This window comes from Euprymna scolopes, chromosome 39 (genome assembly GCF_053919585.1).
Source record: "Euprymna scolopes isolate OS-2025 chromosome 39, ASM5391958v1, whole genome shotgun sequence".
Lineage (NCBI taxonomy): Eukaryota > Metazoa > Mollusca > Cephalopoda > Sepiida > Sepiolidae > Euprymna > Euprymna scolopes.
In genome coordinates, this window is record NC_136520.1 from 68723656 (window position 1) to 68744903 (window position 21248).

Here is a 21248-nt window from a genome sequence, read left to right on the forward strand (position 1 = left end):
TTTTTTGTCAACCACGGAAACTAATGGCAAAAATCAATAAAATGTGCAACCTGCGGCCGCAAGTGCATCCTAGCAAAAAGAGGGAGCATTACCGACGGCTATGGTTGAAGATATGGGAATGTTAAATGTCAACGGTGAACAGCAATCCGGACTGGGACCTTCTTCACAAAACAATGGTTGAAAATCGTGTGCATTATCAAACTGATATACCTGTGGGCGTTCGAGATGGCAAAAAACAAAAAAAAACTCCAGCGTGAATGTGGATTGGCGCACACTAGAGTCGATTGAAAGAATTTCCTGTGAGACATTTGCTGGGATTATTTTCTCAGGAATCCCTAGCAGATAGGAGACCCATGCCATACGGTAGAGATACACGAGTGTTTCCAACCGATGCAAACATAACATCGGCAGACTACTCACACGGATCTGGGTCTAACTCAAATCGATGAAAGCTACCCGGTTGGTGAAGAGCTTCCTTACATGTCCGCTACCTCTTCTCTATCCACTTTGCAGTCGCCTGATGCTGTCCAAAAGTCTGAGGAAAAAAACATGTTCCTAAGGAAATTTTTCTGACATTAGAAAAAAAAAAAAAGATTCTAACTACTCCTAGTCGAATTGGCAAAAAAAAAAGGGGGGGGGACAAAAACAAGCCTAACCCATTCATTGTTGTTGTTTCATAAAAAATACTTGAAAAACATTTTTAAAAAAAAAGTTTGTTTCAATTTGCCATTAGAAAATAAAAGAAACAAACAAAAAAAACAAAAAAATTATCAAAAACATGCTTAAAAATTATTTATTGGCCAAATAAAACAAAAAAAAAAAACATTTGCTAACACTTATTTATTTGAAAAAAAAAAAAAAAAAAAAAAAACAAGTGAAGCATGCATGGTCCCCCCGTGAGTGCATAGTGAACGAGGTATAAAAAAATGACTAAGTTTAGCATCCCCCCCCTCCCATTTATCCCAAAAAGTCCTCAGGGGACGTCAAATCCTGAAGAAAATGAACAAACGGTGCAGTTTTAAGCCTTAACATGTGTAAATTTGAGTTCTGTACCATGCAAAAAAAGAAATGACTAAGTCTATCATTTGCCCCCACCCCCATTTAGCTCCAAAAGTTCCCATAGCCTTAACATATTTAAATTTGAGTTCAAAACTTCTAAATAGACATACGCAGAACATTTTGGAAAAATATGGTAAAATAGTCCCAAAAAATATTGTATGTATTCCAAAGCACCGTCTCTTCCACAACGACATAGACATAAAAGTACCATGAAATTGGTAACAGCTGGACATTAGTTTCAGCGTCAGCATGGAAAAATTCAACAAATAGTACCATTGGGGGAGTAGGACTTCTGCTTAGCCCTTGAGCATTGAAATCATTGAAAAGTGCTGAAAAGATAACACAAAGGATAATTCTTGCTAACTTCAGTGGTAATCCTGCTACTACTGTTATTTGTTGCTACAGCCTTACCAACGTCAGTGACAAGCAAGAGATCCTGAATTTCTACGATGAACTCTCAGCAATAGTGCTCTCAATCCCCAAACATAATTTATTGGTTATCGGACGTGACATGAATGCACATATAGGACGGGAAGACAACAAGCATAAGTTCTCTTTCCATGATGGAACAAACCGAAATGGAGAGTATTTATTAACTTTTCTCCTTGAAAACAACCTACAATGCATGAATACCTGTTTTCAGAAAAGACCCAGTAAGCTCTGGAATCCTCAATCCTCAAATGGAAACAAGGCACAACTGGACTATTTTTTTATGAATAAGAAGTGGATCATTAGCCGTCATGACTGAAGCTTATAGCAGTTTCTATGGTGTGTCTACTGATCATAGGAGTGTAATCTCCAAGTTGAAGTTAAGCCTACGAGTGAACAAAACTAAAAAAATCATCTAGACAGCCCTACAACTGGTCAACGTTGTCACACGTCAATCAGATCAGAGATTCATCTTCGAACTGTGAAACAGATTTGATGCTTTACAAGCACAAGAGCAGGAACCAACTGCTAATACCACCTATGAAAATGTGAGATCGCACCAAGAAGCAGCAAAGAAGTGTATACCTCTGAAGCCCAAGATAAAGCGAAAAGTACCGTGGGAAAATGACAAAATAATATTAAAACGAGAAAAGTTAAAAAACATAATCAAAAAGCAACATAAATATGCCACTCAACAGAATACAAAATTAAGGAAGCAGGCGCTTCAAGAGCTTAGTATGATGTACCTATCAGAACAACAGAAATATGTTCAAGAACAAATAGATCGAATCCAGAATGCAGCAGATAAAAAACAATCCTATCTAACTTGGCAAGTAGTAAATGAGATATCTGGGCGCAAACGACCTGCCAAAGCTAAGTTAAAGGCAAACACTCCAGAAAATGCATGTTCGAAATGGAAAGCACATTTTGAAAAGCTACTCGGAAACAAACCAGAAGTGACAGACCAACCAATTCAGCCGATTGTTGTACAGGAACTCGATATTGAGAAGAGTGATTTTACAATGGAGGAACTTCTAAATGTACTAAAGAAGACCAAGAATCATGAAGCTGCAGACTTAGATAACATACCTCCTGAAGTACAGAAGACAGGTGGTTTCAATGACATACTTCTTAATTCATGTAATTCTGTATATAATCAAAAAAATTAGTAATATATGGAGGGAAGGATGCATACTTCCCTTCCCCAAGAAGGGTGACCTAAGCATACCAAGCAACTACAGAGGAATAACACTCACTCCAATTGCAGCAAAAATCTACAATGCCATGCTTCTCAAAGTGCTCAGGAAGAACCAAAATGGATTTAGAAAGAATCGCTCTACTACTAGTCAAATACTTACTGTTAGGAGACTGATTGAAGGAGTCAAAGCAAAAAACATTGAAGCAGTCATGATCTTTGTAGATTTCTCCAAAGCATTTAACTCCGTACATAGAGGAAAAATGGCCAGCATATTAAAAGCATATGGCATTCCAAATGAAGTCATTAATGCTATCATGATGCTATATGAGCACACTCGAGCAATGGCCAGGTCCCCAGATGGGGACACTGAATTTTTCGACATCCGCACTGGGGTTCTACAAGGAGATACTCTTGCCCCTTTTCTTTTCATTGTTTATCTTGACTTTGTACTTCGCACCGCTGTTAACAAGCTAGGCTTTACCCTAAATGAATCCAGAAACAGACGTCATCAATCAGCACACATAACTGATGCAGATTATGCAGACAATATTGCTTTGTTCGCGAACAATGCTGCTGATGCGCAAACACTGTTACGCAAGCTAGAAAAGTCTGCAAATGACATTAGTCTCCACATAAATGCAGATAAGACAAAGTTTATGACTTTCAATGTGAAAGGAGAGGTCAGGGCCCTGGTTGGAACACCACTGAAAGAAGTCGCTGAGTTTACGTATCTGGGCAGCAACATAGTTTCCACACAGAGAGAGACATCAAAATTCGCATCTCAAAAGCATGAACCGCATTGGATGGGATACATTCAGTATGGAGTTTGGGACTGGCTGACACACTGAAAAGGCAGTTCTTCAGGGCAGTGGTAGAGTCTGTCCTTGTTTACGGTGCTACAACCTGGACACTCACCAAAAGATTGGAAAGAAAACTAGACGGCACATACACCCGTATGCTAAGAACAATATTAAATATATCTTGGCAAAATAATCCCACGAAGCAGCAACTTTATGGCAACCTACCTGCCATATCTAATACCATCAGAGAAAGACGCCTACGATTTGCCGGTCATTGTCTGAGGAGCAAGCATGAATTGGTGAGTGATGTATTGCTATGGACTCCACGACATGAACGCACAAGTAGAGGACGACCTAGATCCACGTACATCCAACAAATAGCACACGACGCCAACTGTGAACCTGAAGATCTGAGGCAACTGATGGAAGACAGGAAACTCTGGAGAGGAAGAGTCACATGGGTCCGGGCAAGGAGCCTGTCATGATGATGATGATGTGTCCCAAAAATGGAGTGTTTTTATTAGCCCTAAAAGAGCCCCTAGAGCACACACAAGAGTTATCGCAAAGTATAGACAAACAAAATTATATAGAAATCAGTTAGTTACAACTTTTCAGAAAGTTTTATAAAATCAAAGGCATCAATCTTTAAGGGTAACCGGAGTTTTCCCATAAAATCCGTCCTTTTACTTTTTTTTTTAACTCATATCATGTTTAATGTTTGTGCAAAATTTCCAAAAATTCCAAGGTGTACTTGTTGAGAAAAGTGCGGACAGACTCACGGACAAGGGTGAATTTTCAGGTCCACTCTCCTTTTGCCGGTGACCAATAAAATAATTCAATTTTTTAAAAAGTAAATAAAATATTCATTTTGTTAAAAAAATGCTACTGCTGATTCAAAGCGTTCGCTCTAACATACATAACTTTTAATGAGATTGTGTGTGTGTGTGTGTGTGTGTGTGTGTGTGTGTGTGTGTGTGTGTGTGTGTGTGTGTGTGTGCGTATGCGTGTCTGTGTGTCTACCACCAGCGATTAAGAGAAATTCCTTTATGATAATGAATGCAACAAATATTACCAGATGATGCTAAACCCAGGGGGGTCAGAACATGGTTTACCACAAACTTAAAGGAACACTGCTTCCAACACCAATAGATGAATAAACTCGAGTATAAAAGTGCGGGTGTGAGAAGCTATGCATGCGTGCATTTATTTATTGATTCAATTTTGGGATGGGGCATTCTACCGGATGCTAGACATTCACCCCGTTGTCTCATACATTCCAACAGAGATCCTTTTAAAATTCGAACTGTGCTTTTGAGTGCAATTTTTTGTATCTCTCCTGCACTTGGTTCACAGAGTATATTTGTCAGGCATCTTTTTAAATTCTTTTTCAGGAGTCAAGTCGCTCCTGTGTGTGTGTGTGTGTGTGTGCATATGTAGAGAAGAGATTAATATGTTCTCAAAAAAAAAGTAAATGTTTATAATTGTGAGTGCGTGCAAGTGTGAGAAACTATACATACGTGCAAAATGCGTGTACATAATTGGGATAAGTCGTGCATGTGTGCTACGATTATGTTCATGGATGTCTAAGTAAGAGACGAAGCTTATGAGGTGTGTAAGCATATGAATCTGTGTGTGTGTGTAAGCATATGAATGTGTACGAGGACATGTGGAAAACCACGACCGTCATTAAGAAAGCCTGTTCACTGGAAAATTAGCAAAGAAACATAATTCATACTAAAACTGAACATTATTCAAGATTGAAAATAAAAATTTTTGAAAAGACAAGAATTAAAAACAACTAAATGTTTCATGAGTTTTAAAAATTTAAATTAAAGACTATTGTCCGGTCGTAAAATATGCTTAAATATGATATTTTAATTCATAGATTTCATATTTATTATAAAATCAATACGATCAAGCCTTTATGTGCTTTAGACTTAACATGGAACATAATATTAGTTACTTTTATTTTCTCTACCGCTCTCCCTCGACCCAGGACTGTACCCTAATAAACAAAGTTTCTGACAGCATAGATACAGCACTTTCCCTCGATACTAGCGCACAAGTTTATGTATTTGGTGACTTCAATGTCCACCACAGTAACTGGCTTGGATTCTCTAATTACACATACGCAGCTGGTACCACAACACATAGCTTCTCTATATCTCATTCCCTATCATAGACGGTTACATTTCCAACCCGTTTCCCTGACCAGCAAGAGCAACACGCATCACTTTTAGATCTGTTTCTGACCACAGTTCCTGATGATTGTGTTACGAACGCCCACAGTCCACTTGGGAATGCTGATCATGTAGTGATAATAGTTAAAATCACCCTAAACTCTAAAATGGAAGAGCCATTGCTCAAAACAATGAGATATTATAAAAAGGCCGACTGGGAAGCTATCAGGGATCTCATTAGAGACACCTCATGGCAAAATATCTTTTCACTTCCTGCTGAACAGTGCACAAATGAGACCACTGAATGGTTCAAAACAGCAATTGAAGCACATGTCCCCACGCGGAAATTTTATAGCAAGCCCCACTCTCCACAATGGTTTACTTCCACATGTGTAGCTGCCATCGCGCAAAGGAAGCACGCATACCACAGATTTAACCAACATAAATCCAGTTCAAACAGACAGAATTATATAGAAGCCAGAAGTAACTGTAAGAAAGAAATAGCGACAGCTAAGAGAGAATTTACTAAACCCACCCAAAAACGCATCGAAGTTCAGAAATTAGGGACCTGTGACTTCTGGAAAATCTACAATAGTGTAGTAAATAATAGGCAATCGAAAATTCCCCCACTATCCAACAATCATGAAGTTGTTTGCTCTGCAACCGAGAAGGCTAACATGCTTGCCAGTCGGTTTGCCTCCAACTCCACACTAGACCCTGCTAACCACCCTATCCCAGACTTTCCTTTGCGGACAGACGCCACACTTGACGATCTGAAAATCAGCCCTTCTCACGTGCATGCCATTATAAAAAATCTTGACACTGCAAAAGCATGTGGACCTGATCTCATCCTGGCTGTGCTATTAAAAAAGTGCTTAGCCGAAGTAGCTCCAATCCTCTCCAAACTTTACAACAAATGCCTTAATGAATCTTGCTTTCCTACCTGCTGAAAAACTGCTTCTGTGGTACCAGTTTTCAAGATTTCTGGCGAAAGAACTGACCCAGCAAATTACCGCCCCATTAGCCTCCTCCCACTTTTTGCCAAAATATTTGAGTCCATAATTAACCAAGCTCTAGTCCATCACCTTACAGATACTAAACTTCTTACCGACCAACAATATGGATTTAGGCAAGCCCATTCCACAGCAGACATTCTAACTAATCTCTGAGCGTATATACCATTCACTTGACAAAGCAGGGGAGGGTAGAGCGGTAGCTCTAGATATATCTAAGGCTTTTGACTGGGTATGGCATGAAGGTCTTTTCAGGAAAATCAGATCATACAGTATCACTGGTAGAATACTTAACATAATTAAATCCTTCTTAGATAAGAGAAAAATCCAGGTTGTCCTCGATGGCCGTACATCTAAACAATATGATATAAATGCGGGAGTGCCTCAGGGGTCTATCCTTGGACCTCTATTATTCCTAATATTCATAAATGACCTCCCTGACAAAATTGTGAGATGGGTATATATGCTGATGACACTACGCTCTATAACAGACACGACAGGAAAACAAATGAACACATATCTAAAGAAATGGCAGACACACTAGAGAATGACCTCCAATCTGTAGTGGAATGGGGACAAAAACAGATGGTCACATTAAATGCTGCCAAGACTAAACTGGTTTCCTTCAATAACTACAAGAAACCTTCTTTACCACCAATAGCAATGGCCAAAGACTCTTTATCTGAAAGTACATCTTTTAAACTCCTCGGCCTAACGTTCACAGGAAACATGAGTTGGAACAATTACATTGAGAGCATTGCCAGGACTGCTGCGAAAAAGGTAGGTCCTCTCTACCGTGCTAGAAAGCTACTGACCCCTGAAAGTATCCTGTACCTCTATAAAGCCACCATTCGCCCATGTATGGAGTATTGTTGTAATATTTGGGCTGGTGCATCTGCTACTAGTCTCTCGCTCCTAGACAAGGTTCAAAAGAGAGTTGCCAACCTAATAGGTCATGAAATATCATTCAAGCTTCAGCCTCTGACCCATCGATGAAATGTAGCATCCCTCTGCCTGTTCTACAAGTACTTTAACGGTGTATGTTCTAACGAGCTGCAAGCACTTGTACCCCCTTTACGTAAATACCCTCGACAAACGCGGCAAGCAGTACAATCCCACCCCTTCACAGTAGAGATCCCTAGATGTAAGAGAGCTTTCTACTCCAGTAGTTTCTTCCTCAGAACCGCTAGACTTGAACTCCCTGCTAGGTTCCTGCTTCCCTAACTGTACTGGCATGCAGAAGTTCAAGTGTAACGTGAACCGACATCTTGCTGCCCAACTCCTCACCTAGTACTCCTGTAGCCTGTGTCCCTAATAGTAACCCTCTACATCAAAGTGGCAATGTGCCTTGTTTGGGGTGAAAATGTAATTAAAAAAAAATTTTTTTTAAAAAAGGTTACTCATTGAACGTACATTTCTTTTGAATAAATAGTATATATATATATATATATATATATAGTCAGTAGAGTTTAGTTTCCTAGAAGTACATCCAATGAAACAACATGTGTCTACCAAAATAGTGCTCAATGAGTGAACAGAGCAGGTATATTAATTTTATTTATACAAACATTAATGGCTACATATGTGCATACATGTTTCTGTAATCACCCACGTTGGGGGATTACGTCTTCAGGCCAAGAATTACCGTCGAAAACGAAGACGTAATCCCCCAACGTGGGTGATTACAGAAACATGTATGCACATATGTAGCCATTAATGTTTGTATAAATAAAATTAATATATATATATATATATATATATATGTATATCATGCTGGAATAAAAGTGTATATAAGTCCATTTTCAATATGAAAATGGATTTGTGAAACCACATACCTTTTGTACATATTAATCAAATTGTGAACAAACAGAAAAGCATACGACTTCATCATAATAGATGTGTGTGTGTGTGTGTGTGTGGTCTAAAACTTTTTTCATCCTAAATTCTACACAATTATGCACAATATAGAAAATATGCATAAATAGAACTGGGTGTGATAGTTAAATGAAACCAAATCATCCAATAAGAAACTATAAAAAAATGAACCATTAATTTAAGTTCGTTTTTTAAAAACTATACAAATTAATTAACCTTTATTTAATCACTTGCATATCAATGACTGTGAATATTAAGTTTGTTAAAATCAACCAACCCGCACACTTCCTTTCCTTTTCTCGCTTTTGTCTAGAGTTAAGAATTCCAGGGAGTAAGATTACAGGGAATGGTTTTTAGTAAGTTTAACAAAAATAACTAATTTAATTAATTATTGTTAATATAAACGAAATTATTGCATATATATATATATATATATATATATATATATATATATATATATATATATAGTCTGTTTATTATACAAACATTATTGGTTACATATGTGCATACATGTTTCAGTGAAATCCTAATTCAAGGAGACCACTTCAAACCAAAAAAATTGAGCGATATTGAAAAAACAGTTTTGTGGTTTGAAGTGGTCTCCTTGAATAAGCATAAACATCTATGCACATATGTAACCAATAATGTTTGTATAATAAACAGACTATATACCAGCTCTGTCCTCCAATGAGCACTCTTCACGGGTTTCATTAGATTTATTTCTAGGAAACCAATCTATACAACCATTTTATTTATATATATATATATATATATATATATATATACGCACACACAGAGAAAAAATGGTTTAATGAAATTACAAATGTATGGCAACAAACAATTTATTATGAACTGTTTAAAAATAATTATATTAATTAAAGATTCAAATGATTGTTTTTGGTTCATTTTGGGGTTTTCAAATCTATATTATACTATGTATATACTCCTATAATTTTTTTTTGTGTATTTTTTTTGTGCAATTCTACGACTTCTATAAGAAAGTTGTATTTTCTTTTTAAATAAATAGAAAAAAGGGTTTTTAATATGATTATCAAATCATATTAAAAACCCTTTTTTCTATTTATAAATAAAAATAAATAGAAAAAAGGGTTTTTAATATGATTATCAAATCATATTAAAAACCCTTTTTTCTATTTATTTAAAAAGAAAATACAACTTTCTTATAGAAGTCGTAGAATTGCATCAAAGATTTGCAAAAGATCTAGCTAATTTGCATATCCTTTTAAACATTCATTTTAATTCCCTATTAGTTTTTTTTGGTTTTCTTATGGAATGATCATCTTTAACAATTACGTGTAATTATATTCATGCAGATATTCTACATGATTTATACTTGTGTAATATTTCCGTAAAAAGTTTATAGTAAACAAAACTTTTTCTATACGTATATATTTTTGTTTAAAAAAATTTGCCTACCAAACTCCTCCTAGAGTTTTGGTCTACAGACATGAAACTTTATATATAAGATATTTTAACCCATGCAAAACATATTTGGGTTTTAGCCTAGGAAAATCGGTACAAAAGTGTGAAAATAAAAAAAATAAAAAAAATAAAATAAAAAAATTTGCAAGGTCGAACGCCAGCATTATAAATATGCATGCATAACGTAACAGCTATTGGTTCATGTTTTAATTTTTAGCCTTGCAGCAAAAATGTCTTCATAGCTCAGTCATTAATGGCAGAGGCAAAAATAAATTGTAAGCTAAGCGTTTTGGTTTCAATGTGGCTCATGAGTTATTTTATTTTTTTTTTAACTTTTTAAATCATTACTATATATTGGGTATCATACGAAATCTACATTAATCAAAGTATCATATTTAAGCATGGGCAATGCCGAAGGCCCTGCTAGTGTTTAGATAAGTTCACACACACACACACACACATCTGCATACACATACGTTTCATCTTTAAGAATTCCTTAGATATAATTGTATGACCAGTTGCACTATTTGAAAATCCCCCACCTTGGACTTTTATCTCACATTGTTGTTCCCACAGCCACTGAGACAAGGAAGAAAGTAAAATATGCCAGCATTAATTATCTATGTCCTTTCACGTGAAAGTTAATGAAAAAAATTTTTTTAAATGTTGGATAAATCCATTTCACTATTTTGGGGAATTGAGAAAGCAAATCAATTTGCATCATGAAACTTTCTTTTTAAAACTTCACCAATTCAGAGGTTAGTTTTATTATTATGACTTACATTCAGTCTTTCCGAACAATGGATACCTCTCAAAAAAAAAACAAAAAAAAACAGTTGCACATGTAATTGCAAAGCAAGGGTTGCGCAATTTCCAACCACACCCTTCCTGAATTGGCACTGCTTGAATCCAGTGGAAAGGAGAAATTTAGGACAACTGGCTGAAGGTAGGTTCTCTCTACCGTGCTAGAAAGCTACTAATGCCTGAAAGTACCTGTACCTCTATAAGGTCACCATTCGCCCATGTATGGAGTACTATTGTCATATTTGGGCTGGTGCATCTGCTACTTGTCTCTCCCTCCTGGACAAGGTTCAAAAAAGAGTCGCCAACCTGATAGGTCCTGAACTGTCATCTACGCTTCAGCTTCTGTCTCATCGACGAAATGTTGCATCTTTCTGCCTGTTCTACAAGTATTTTAATGGTGAATGCTCTAATGAACTGCAAGCACTTGTACCCCCCTCAACGTACATACCCCCGACAAGCAGCTAAATCCCACCCCTTCACAGTAGAAATGCCTAGATGTAAAAGAGCCTTCTACTCCAGTAGTTTTTTTCCCCAGAACTGCTAGACTTTGGAATTCCCTTTCGGATCCCTGCTTCCCCAACTGTACTGACATGCAGAAGTTCAAGTGTAACATGAACCGACATCTTGCTGCCCAACTCCCTACATAGTACCCCTGTAGCTTAAGTCCCTGATAGTAACCCCTTACATCAAAGTGACAATGTGTCTTGTTTGGGGTGAAAATGTAAAAATCATCATCATATAGAGTGTACTCTTGCTACTCTTGCATGTATAAAGATACATGATTACATGTGTGTATATTATGGGATTGAATGAGAATGGAATATACCCTCTTATGCAATGTAGTTGTTACATGTCAACACTTGGGACCCACAAGTTGTATGCAGACAGTCACAATGAAACAAAGACAAGGAAAGAATTCAACCCCCCCCCCCTTTTTTTTTGCAGTTGAAACATCTTTGAAGACATTTACATGAACTTATAAATACTTCCAGTATAATGCATCGTCTCTTGTTCAAAAGTCTTCTCGAACTCTCAAAGTGCTTAACAATACTATGTTAGGTCAGACATGTGGTACTCTATCTCTATCCGGTCATGTTTAGAGCACATCTTTTCCTGTTGCTCTCGGGCCACATGTCTATTTCTGTCCTTCTCAGGACGCTTTTCTTTTTTTTAAATAATCTTTTTCTTTCCTTCTTCCTCACTGTGACGTCACCTTGCACACAGCTTGGTCATTTGCATCCGTTGGCTGTTGCTGCTACTGCTGCCATACGTGTGTCAGTGTTTTATTACACTAAAATCCAAGTGTCTTCCCTCAAACTGCTAGATTTTTGAATTCACTCCCCTTTTCCTGTTTCCCCTGACTGCACTAATATGCAAAAGTTTAAACTCTTTACTTAAAGGTTTCCTGTAAGTATAGTCCCTAATATACAGTAGCTCTTTACATGTCAGTGGTAATATGCCTTGTTTAGGGTAATTATGAGCAATAAAAAAAAAACTAAAATAAAAAACTGACCTCATCATACATAAACTGTAGCGTAAGTGCAGATTTACCTACACCACCACTACCAACCATAATCACTTTATGGATGACTGCGGGCTGTTGGCTCTTTGCTTTCGACATATTGTTGTAATATTGTTGACTACTCCTCCAACACCTGAAAGAATAATCAGAATTATAATCATTAATAAAAGCAATAATAATTAATAATAAAAGCAATAATCATAATCATTAATAATAATAATAAAAAAAGCACTAAAGTTCAAGTCCAATACAAATTTCATTCTTTTTGCATTCCTTTTTGCAGACTGTTATCCTCATCTTTGCATTCTTTGCTAATACATTAAAAAAAAAAACTCACGTTTATGTGTTCATTCATTAAAAAGAGCGATGTCATCAGCATTGGAGATGATTTGTCCACCCATAGAAAAATCGCTTTGGCAAGTCCCTTCTGTCTTAAGCATAACATCAGCTAGCGCAACACAGAACAAGATTGCTGAAAGCATATCTCCTTACTTGACGCTCTTTTTGGTGTTTATCGAGCAGCTAAACCCAAAGTCAGTTTTTATAAAAGCCAGTGATCCATCACAAAGTGATTTTAAAAGATTAATGCAGTCATTGTTGAGAGGGATTTTGTCTAAAATTGACCGAAATTTATCTAATTTGATACTATTGAAAGCTTTTGTAAAAAAAAAAAAAAAAAAAAAAAAAAAAAAAAATGATGTATAATGGTTTATTAAAGAATCCAAAGGAGACAGAATTAGAAATAAACCTAGTGAAAACAGGATGTATGTCTACAGCTAAATCACCTAAACGGGACTATTTACAGTAAACCCATCAAACAGGTCACCCAAATCCATTTATTTAGGGCATAAACTGATTTTCTCCAGTGATCACAAGACAACATTCAAACACAGGATCTGACTGGGTTGGGTAGCTTTCCAAAAGCACAACATCATTCTAAAATCCAAAAACAGTGTCAATAACTGTTAAAGTAAAAGTTTAGTTAATTTATGCCCTCCCAGTAGTTTTATATGGCCTTGATTGTATCACATGGACTAAACAATTAGCCAATCGCATTGAGGTCTTTCAAAATCATGTAATACGTTTCATTATAGGACATTGATTGAAAAAAAATAATAAAATATCCGCTCTCCGTCAAATTACTTCCCTACCCCCTTCATTTGATAAAAATCAAAAGTAAAACCCTTAAACTTTTTGGCCATGTCAAACGATCAACCACTGGCCTATCAAAGTAATGCTTTGGGGGTATGTTAGACGGCAAAAGAGGCAGAGGAAAGCCAACAGAAAGGTGGAGAGAAAATGTTTTTGATTGGACATCTTTCAACAGTTGGGCGTCCAGCAACCAACTTGCCCTGGATCGGAAGGAATGGCAAAAAATAAGTCACGTGTGTCTGCAATTTGCACCAAGCCGAAGATGCGACTCATGATGATATCCTCATCTTTATAATTGTTTCAGCCTAAAGAAGGCCAAAGGCCGAGTTGGCTGAAATCTGGCGAAACAACTATAAAGATGAGGATAACAGTCCACAAAAAGAAAGGAAGACACAAATTATGAAACCTCATCTCAAAGGATTCCAAAATTAAAATTTAAAAAAAAATAAAATATTGTTTTCTGATTCATTGCTTCTTGGATTTTTAACACAATTACAATATTATCAGATTACTGTGTTGCCTTCGTTCGGCCCCAAGAGACAATGGATACTCCTGTAAAAGTAGCTGTGCATGTAATTGTGAAGCAAGGGTTGCGCAAGCTACAACCACACCTCTCCTGAGTCGGCATTGCTAGAACCCAATGACAAGCAGAAGTGCTAGACAACCGAAAGTTATGTAGAGACAAACAGAGAACACACACACACACAACACCTGGAATTCCCAAATGGTCACCCATTTTAGTACTGACTAGGCTCAACGTTGCTTAACTTTGGTAATCTAACAGGAACCGGTGTGTCAACATGAATTATGCTGTATATAGATTACTAACCATAGTAAGGTAAAATAACTCATTTTTATAATTATTTTCCTTTGGTTATGCGATTTTTTTAAATCTTGAAACATTTATGAAAAATTTAATTTACAAATGCTGGGTTGGCAGAGCAATTTTTACTTTTTTTTCACTTCAGGATTGTCTAGGTTACTCACTGAGCAATGCCAGGACAGGTTAGCTAATTTATTTATATATATATATATATATATATATATATATATATACACACACACACACACACAAGAGTTGATTTTTTTTTTATCACACTAGCATTGATATTAAAAGCCTATTTTTCTATTTAAAAACTAATAAAGCAAACTTTTTAATATACTCAGTCATGGGTATGTGGGCGACTTCATAAAAGTTACTTGCATGCTGGTTTTTATTTTAGGTGATTATTTAAAAACGTTCTATATTAGTTGTTTGAGGTGGACTAAGTAAAAAAATTTTAAGTAAATATAATAGTACAAAAATAAATGAAAACTGACAAGACAGAAACAAAATTTTATTTGTCAGTTCAACTGCTGTTTGGGTCTGACTTTGAAAATCCCAACAAGGTAACTATACATTGCACAGCCTGGATAATGATTTTTCTGTTTTCTTTATCCTTACAGCCAAACGAATATCCACATGATAAGAGAAACTGACATCTACCCCTGCGGTACAAATATTTTACTAACCCCCCTCCCCCCACCACCAACACCACTAACAACAACAACCTTCTCTAAAAACAGAACAAGAAACTCCTATTTTCACTTTTGACCTGAGAAAGTACAAAATAAATTCGTTGCCATGGTGATTAAATGTTGGATCTCAACAGAGTAGCATTTTCATTTGATAAACAGATTCTCAAACTGTTTCGGCGTTATGCATTAGACACAATTACCCCATGAAGAAAAAAAAATGTATAATATGCTGTTTTAAAATGGTCTATATATGGATAACTACATTTATGCCTTCCCACTTGGCCTTCGGGACAAGATCAAAGTGTAGTATCTGTTCCGGCAGATGCTGCAAGCTATGACTAGCTATGACTAGCAAAGACCAGATGTGGGGGCAACCCCACATGCCTGACCATTAACCAGCTCCCATTTCCCACCTCTCGGGAGCTGGTCCCCTTTTTCCCTTCCCCCTCCCTTCACTCCTCACATTAAAAATCGGCCTTGTGCCTAATTTGCTCGGTGGGGGAGCAAATAAACACCATCTGTTCTTCAGATGCTGCATTTCTATTTCTTGTTCTCTTTCGGTGGAGGAGAAATCCTTCACGACTGAGACAATTTTTATTTTTGTACCTTTTCTCCACGTTAAAAAACGACCCTGGTGTCTAACTCTGTCCCGTGGGGAGGCATAGTAAATAGGTACATATATGCCTTCCCCCTACACACATCTTGTGGGTTGAGCACTGTGATAAGTGAAATTACCAGTTGTTAGCAATATTCCAAATTTTCTTTAAAAAAAAAAAAAAATGAAATAAATAGAGCACTCTTAAACAGTTCATATAAGTGAGATTTCTTTCATGGATTGTGACGACGATGGAAGAGATACAAACCCAAACTGTAGAAATAAAATGACCTTGTTTCAAGATGAAATTAAAACACATGCCTATCTAAACGCACTGAGGAGCTGTTATACATTACCTGTATATTATAGAATTATTATTTTATATATATATATATATATATATATATATATATATATATAATTATTTTCTATAATAATTATGAAATGCTTACAGACACTAGTGTTTCATCCTTTCAGGAATTATCAGCGCAAGGTGTCACAATTAATACCAGTTAAAAGATTCGAACCCGGCAACAAAAGTCATGCATGGCTTCATTAGCAAAGACCCGAACCATTCGGCTACCGTCAACCGTGAGAAATACAGTCAAGATTTAAACATTTATTCTTTTTAAATGCGTTTAACGTCAGTCAGAGTGATCTAATCATTATATGACGATCTGTGCACATATATATATATATGCGCACTTAACCTAAGATATCGCACTGAAGAGCTGTAATACAGCAAAACAGTGTGTTTGTGGATGACTATAAATGCTCCCTATCTTAGATTGAGCATATTGGGGAACAAAATAAACTGCCACTTGCACATAAAGTAATGCTCTTTGTCCAAACGCCTAAACTATTTGTTCACACAATGTTTAATAGTAATTTCACAAATCCATCTTAGCAGCATGACAGAAGCCCTGACTGTCATCTAGGCGATCTAGTTTCAATCATGGTTTGAGATAGTTGCTAGTCTAGCCGCACGTAAGAGCTGTGATACCGCAAAAGTGTCTGGATAACCGTGTGTGTGTGTAGTTGTGTGTGAAATTCGTTTTTTGCATTTCATTGAGGACTTGGCCTTAAAAGGAGTATCGCCTGATGAGGTCTTTAGTTGGTCATAATTGACTGAAACATTGTCATGATAGTGTAGCGATATTAAAATGTTTATTTAAATGCAAATAAAATGTCTTGCTCTATTTATTATTGAGCACTCATAAATCTAGTTAAATTCATCTGTTTTTACCTTTTAATATTCTTAACTTGGAATTTATTATATATATATATATATATATATATATATATATATATATATATTACTTTTTATACCTTCAGACACTAGTGTTTCATGCTTACGCAATCACCAGTGTAGGAAAAGATAAGTACTGCTGTTGGGGAGATTCGAACCCAATCACAAAGTTATTCTTAACTCTGTCGGCTAACATCTTACCTCAAGGCCACCAGCAATTAACACAAGAATTAAAAGAAATTAAGTGCATATAAATGCTCATTCAGCAGGTATGCATAGTAAATAATCAGAGAGTATTCAATGACCGGAAGTCAGAATGTTGCATTTGTGTTAGAGCTGACTGCTTTTTCTTAATTCCCTAAAGAGGGCTCAACTTTAATTTTTTTTATGTATGCATGCATGCGTGCATTTTTGGGCTAAAAATGAATTTCTACACATCTAAATAAAAAAATTAATTTAAATTTTAATATTTTCAGCAGTCCATTTTATCAAAGATGTGCTTTTTGATAATTAAAATCAGATTTTTTTTATTATCGATTTTCAATATTTATCGGATACATGCCAATACAAAACCTATCTAAGAAAACTCCCAGACACAAAGTATATTTGTGTGAGAAAAAAACGTTTTGGGGTCCATAGAAAACTATATATATATATATATATATATATTATTACTAGACTTTTTAGTTATAGCTTGCCGAGTGCTTTATGCCAAATTGATGGTTTAATATAGCTAAATTTGTGCTAATTTTTTTGTATTAAATACAAATCCCTACTAATCCATCACAGTGCATCGAACTGATACCATAATACTTGGTTTGCTGCACCTTATAAATGTCCATACAAAATTTTACTCAGATCGACCCAGTAGTTTCCAAGAAAAAGTGGATATAACATTTCCATATTTGTAGTTAACACTAAGGGACATAATCCAGTATATATTCAAGCAAACAAGCATCTGCTGATTGAAGTATTAGTCTCGTTTTTATTATGTCAACAGGATGCCAACTGTTTTTTTTTTTGTTTTTTGTTTGTTTTTTTTTACCATTTTTATTATTACTAGTTTACTAGTTTTCTTGAGCGGTATTTAGTACAGTACCTGGGTATGTCGACTGCCATCTTTACCTAGCTTCTACCACTTTATAACTAGTATGGAGAAAAATATTTGTGAAATTTTGTTGAAAAAACATTTGTTACTTAGTGTAAATATGTACTTGCCAGTTGTATGTTTATTGGGTTGCCCGATTGTGATGCGTGTGTAAATGGCAGACTTGCTGCAAATTGAGAAATATAAAATAAACCAAGAGAAGGAAAAATTATTCAAAATAAGGGAAATATCTCTTATTTGGAGTGGACCACTCAGAATGCAATTTGTCCATTTGAAAAAAAATATGTAATGGTTCTACAGATATTAGGTTCCCTTCAGTTTTTCCAGAATTGATTATCTTAAGTTTTTTTTTTTTTTACACGGTGGTCACCACTTATCAAGACCTGGGAGCCACTCAGGGATAAGGGTTAATTCCAAGTACAGTACGTTAGTGTGGAGATTTGATGAAGTATTTACTTAAGGGGGCGGTTCATTAGGAATTTGTTAACGTTGGACTTGAAGACATCCAAGTTGTAGTCAAGTGGGAAGCAGGCAGACGGAAGTGTTTTTTTTTCTCTCTGGTGTGGTCCCAAAATATCTATAAACAAAGTGCCTTCAATAAGTTTCCAGATTTATTTCGTATGGGCACTTTTACTGATAGTACACACATGAAACTAGTCCTCTTCGAAGTAATCTCCTCTGGCTGCGATGCACTTGTTGTACCATTCCAATAACTTCTGAAAGGTTCTATCGAAGTCCTCTAACGTGAGTATGTCAATGACCCTCATCAAAGCCTCTTTCATCTCAATTGTCTCATAACAACAGCCTCTAAGATTTTCCTTAAGCTTAGAGAATAATCAAAAGTCACAGGGATCAAGGTCTGGACTACAGAGAGGGTGAAGAACCGTTTCACTGTGGGTTTGACCCGCTTGAGTTTTTCCAGAAATAATGACCCAAGATACAAGACCCTCTAGATATTGGGGTTTTTTGGGGTTTTTTTATTCGTAGAGTGACTTAAGCATTTTTTTTTTTCTCCAGAATTATTCAACCTTCAGAGGGAGGTCACTTTTACAACTAAATTTTGTCAAGAACTCTAACCACTGCACCATGGGTCCTATTATAAACCAATAAATAAAACTATTTTTAATGGGAATTGTAATTTAATTTGCAGGGAGAACTCTTGTTACACCACTGACTAAAACCAAAATAACACTATGACCGATGTCGGAATCAAACAAGAACTTCAGATTACCACAATAAGCTAGCGATCACTGTAAGCAGAAAAATATCCGTTCCAGAAAAGGTAAAATAAAATTCTCCAAACAAAACAGTTCTGCAGTACTGTTTTGTTTCCCCTTATTAAGCTATGATACTACTAAACCTTATGTCCAAAATCTTTATTCTAATTTGGATCAAAATCCATTGGATGATTTTGATTCAAGAAAATGTCTAAAATTTAAAGCTTAAGGGGTCTTAAGAGAATAAAATTTAAGAAAATGCAGATCAAGACTATATTAACTTTGTATTCGTTTTGTAGTTTGTTTTTTTTTAACCCTACCAGATCGAGTTACCGAAATAACGTTAATTTAAAAAAATGCAATAAACCAGGTTACCGCTAAACCGGTATTTTTCCGACCACATGTTTTTGTGTTGTCACGGAGCTAAAAATAGCTATCCAGTTGCTGCTTAGCCTCGATTTAGCACAAGCCTAATGTTCTGTAAATGACTTCCTTTGTTTTGGCGGAGTTGTGAGTTTTTTTTGTAGACTAAAGTAGCCATGAATCGAGCTAGTGACAAATCAAGCACTCCGACAGGTAAGTGAGACCAAGACAGGAGTGAGACCAAGAAGTTTCACGGTGCAACAAGTGTTGGATAAAGTGACAAATTCTGATTCAGACGAAGGCAAATTTGATCAGGAGTTTGTTTCTGAATCAAGTAACGCTAGTGATGATGAATATATCGATGAAGGAAAAAGTGATGATAATTCTGATGACGCAAGTGGGTCTAGATCAAAATCAAGTGTTCAAAGTAAGGGACGTGTCATTTAACCAGGTGATAGGGGAGATTCTGGTTTATTGAGGATGAATGGGGTCGCAATTTTGTAGCTCCAGATCTGGATTTCACAATTTTGCCCAGGAGGTAGGTACAGGGGCAAATTAGGTTCAGTAGCTCAGGTCTGGTAGAGTTAATTTTAGCTGGACACACACATGCATACAGACAATTACCCTTTATATAATAGAGTATTTTTTTAGTCAGGCATACAAAAGGATAGTTATTTACACACACACACATGTGTGTGTGTGTGTGTGTGTGTGTGTGTGTGTGTGTATAAGAACAAGTAATTAATAAAGAGATTACTTTATAAATATTAATTCTTTAATATTTATAATTTACTTTAGTTTTGCCATCTTGGATCATTTTGGTAAACTTAACTGTAATTCTTATTATATATATATATATATATATATATATATATATATATATATATATATATATATATATATTAAAACAAACAATCACTCTTGACATTTCTATTAATTTCTTTCTTTCTTCCATTGAACGAAATCAACCACAAATGCCATCAAATGAATAATATCAACTGCAGACCATCTTATCTCTAGCCAACCGGCACCGGAATATTCCTTCATCCTATTCATATATATTATCCGTTTGACAGAACATTAAGGAATCAATTCTTCAAGAGTCAAAGAAGAAAGATCAAAGTGAAGAGGTTGGTCGGCCTTTCAAACAAATTCTTCTAGTCTTTTACTTATGATTCTTTATTTATAAACATTGGAAATAAAAAAACACCTCATTCAAAATGTCATTAGAATCTTTCAATTATTCAAGCAAAAGCGTTCAGAAATACAAACACTACCAGTTTGGCGACGCAAGAGGCTTTCTCCATGTATGTTTTGAATTCAATTATTAAATATATTTTTAGAGGGGGGGGGGGCTATAAACACTACAATAAGTGTTTTTTTTTTTTAATTTATCGCTTTGCAAACTACTTTTTCTCTCCACATCTGTTTTCATTCCATCTATATAAAAAAAAACAAAAAACTTTCCAATAGTCCTTTTTTTTTTTTTTAGGAACATATTTATCTCTGATGAGTTGTTTTCACTATTCAACAAAACACGTATTGAAATTAAAAATAAATGAAAACTTATGAGTGGGAATTAAATAAATTTTCTGGTTTGTGAATGATAAATAATGATTAATGTGTGTGCATGTTGACCATCTTCTACAATCTATAATATAAATCTCACCTGTTTAAATGTATGTATGCCTAAAACTTTTGACAGAGACGACGGATTTTCACA

General features: G+C 35.7%; 1 protein-coding gene across 2 annotated transcripts in view; it reads right to left on the minus strand.

Annotated features, from left to right (window-relative positions):
• LOC145263834 (ras-related protein Ral-A-like) overlaps positions 1-21248 on the minus strand; it is a 206404-nt gene that overhangs the window by 41008 nt on the left and 144148 nt on the right. For both annotated transcript variants that reach the window (XM_080120900.1, XM_080120901.1), the window contains exon 2: positions 12315-12456. In XM_080120900.1, coding sequence (XP_079977026.1) covers positions 12315-12456 — 142 coding nt within the window. The remainder of the gene's footprint in view (positions 1-12314; positions 12457-21248) is intronic.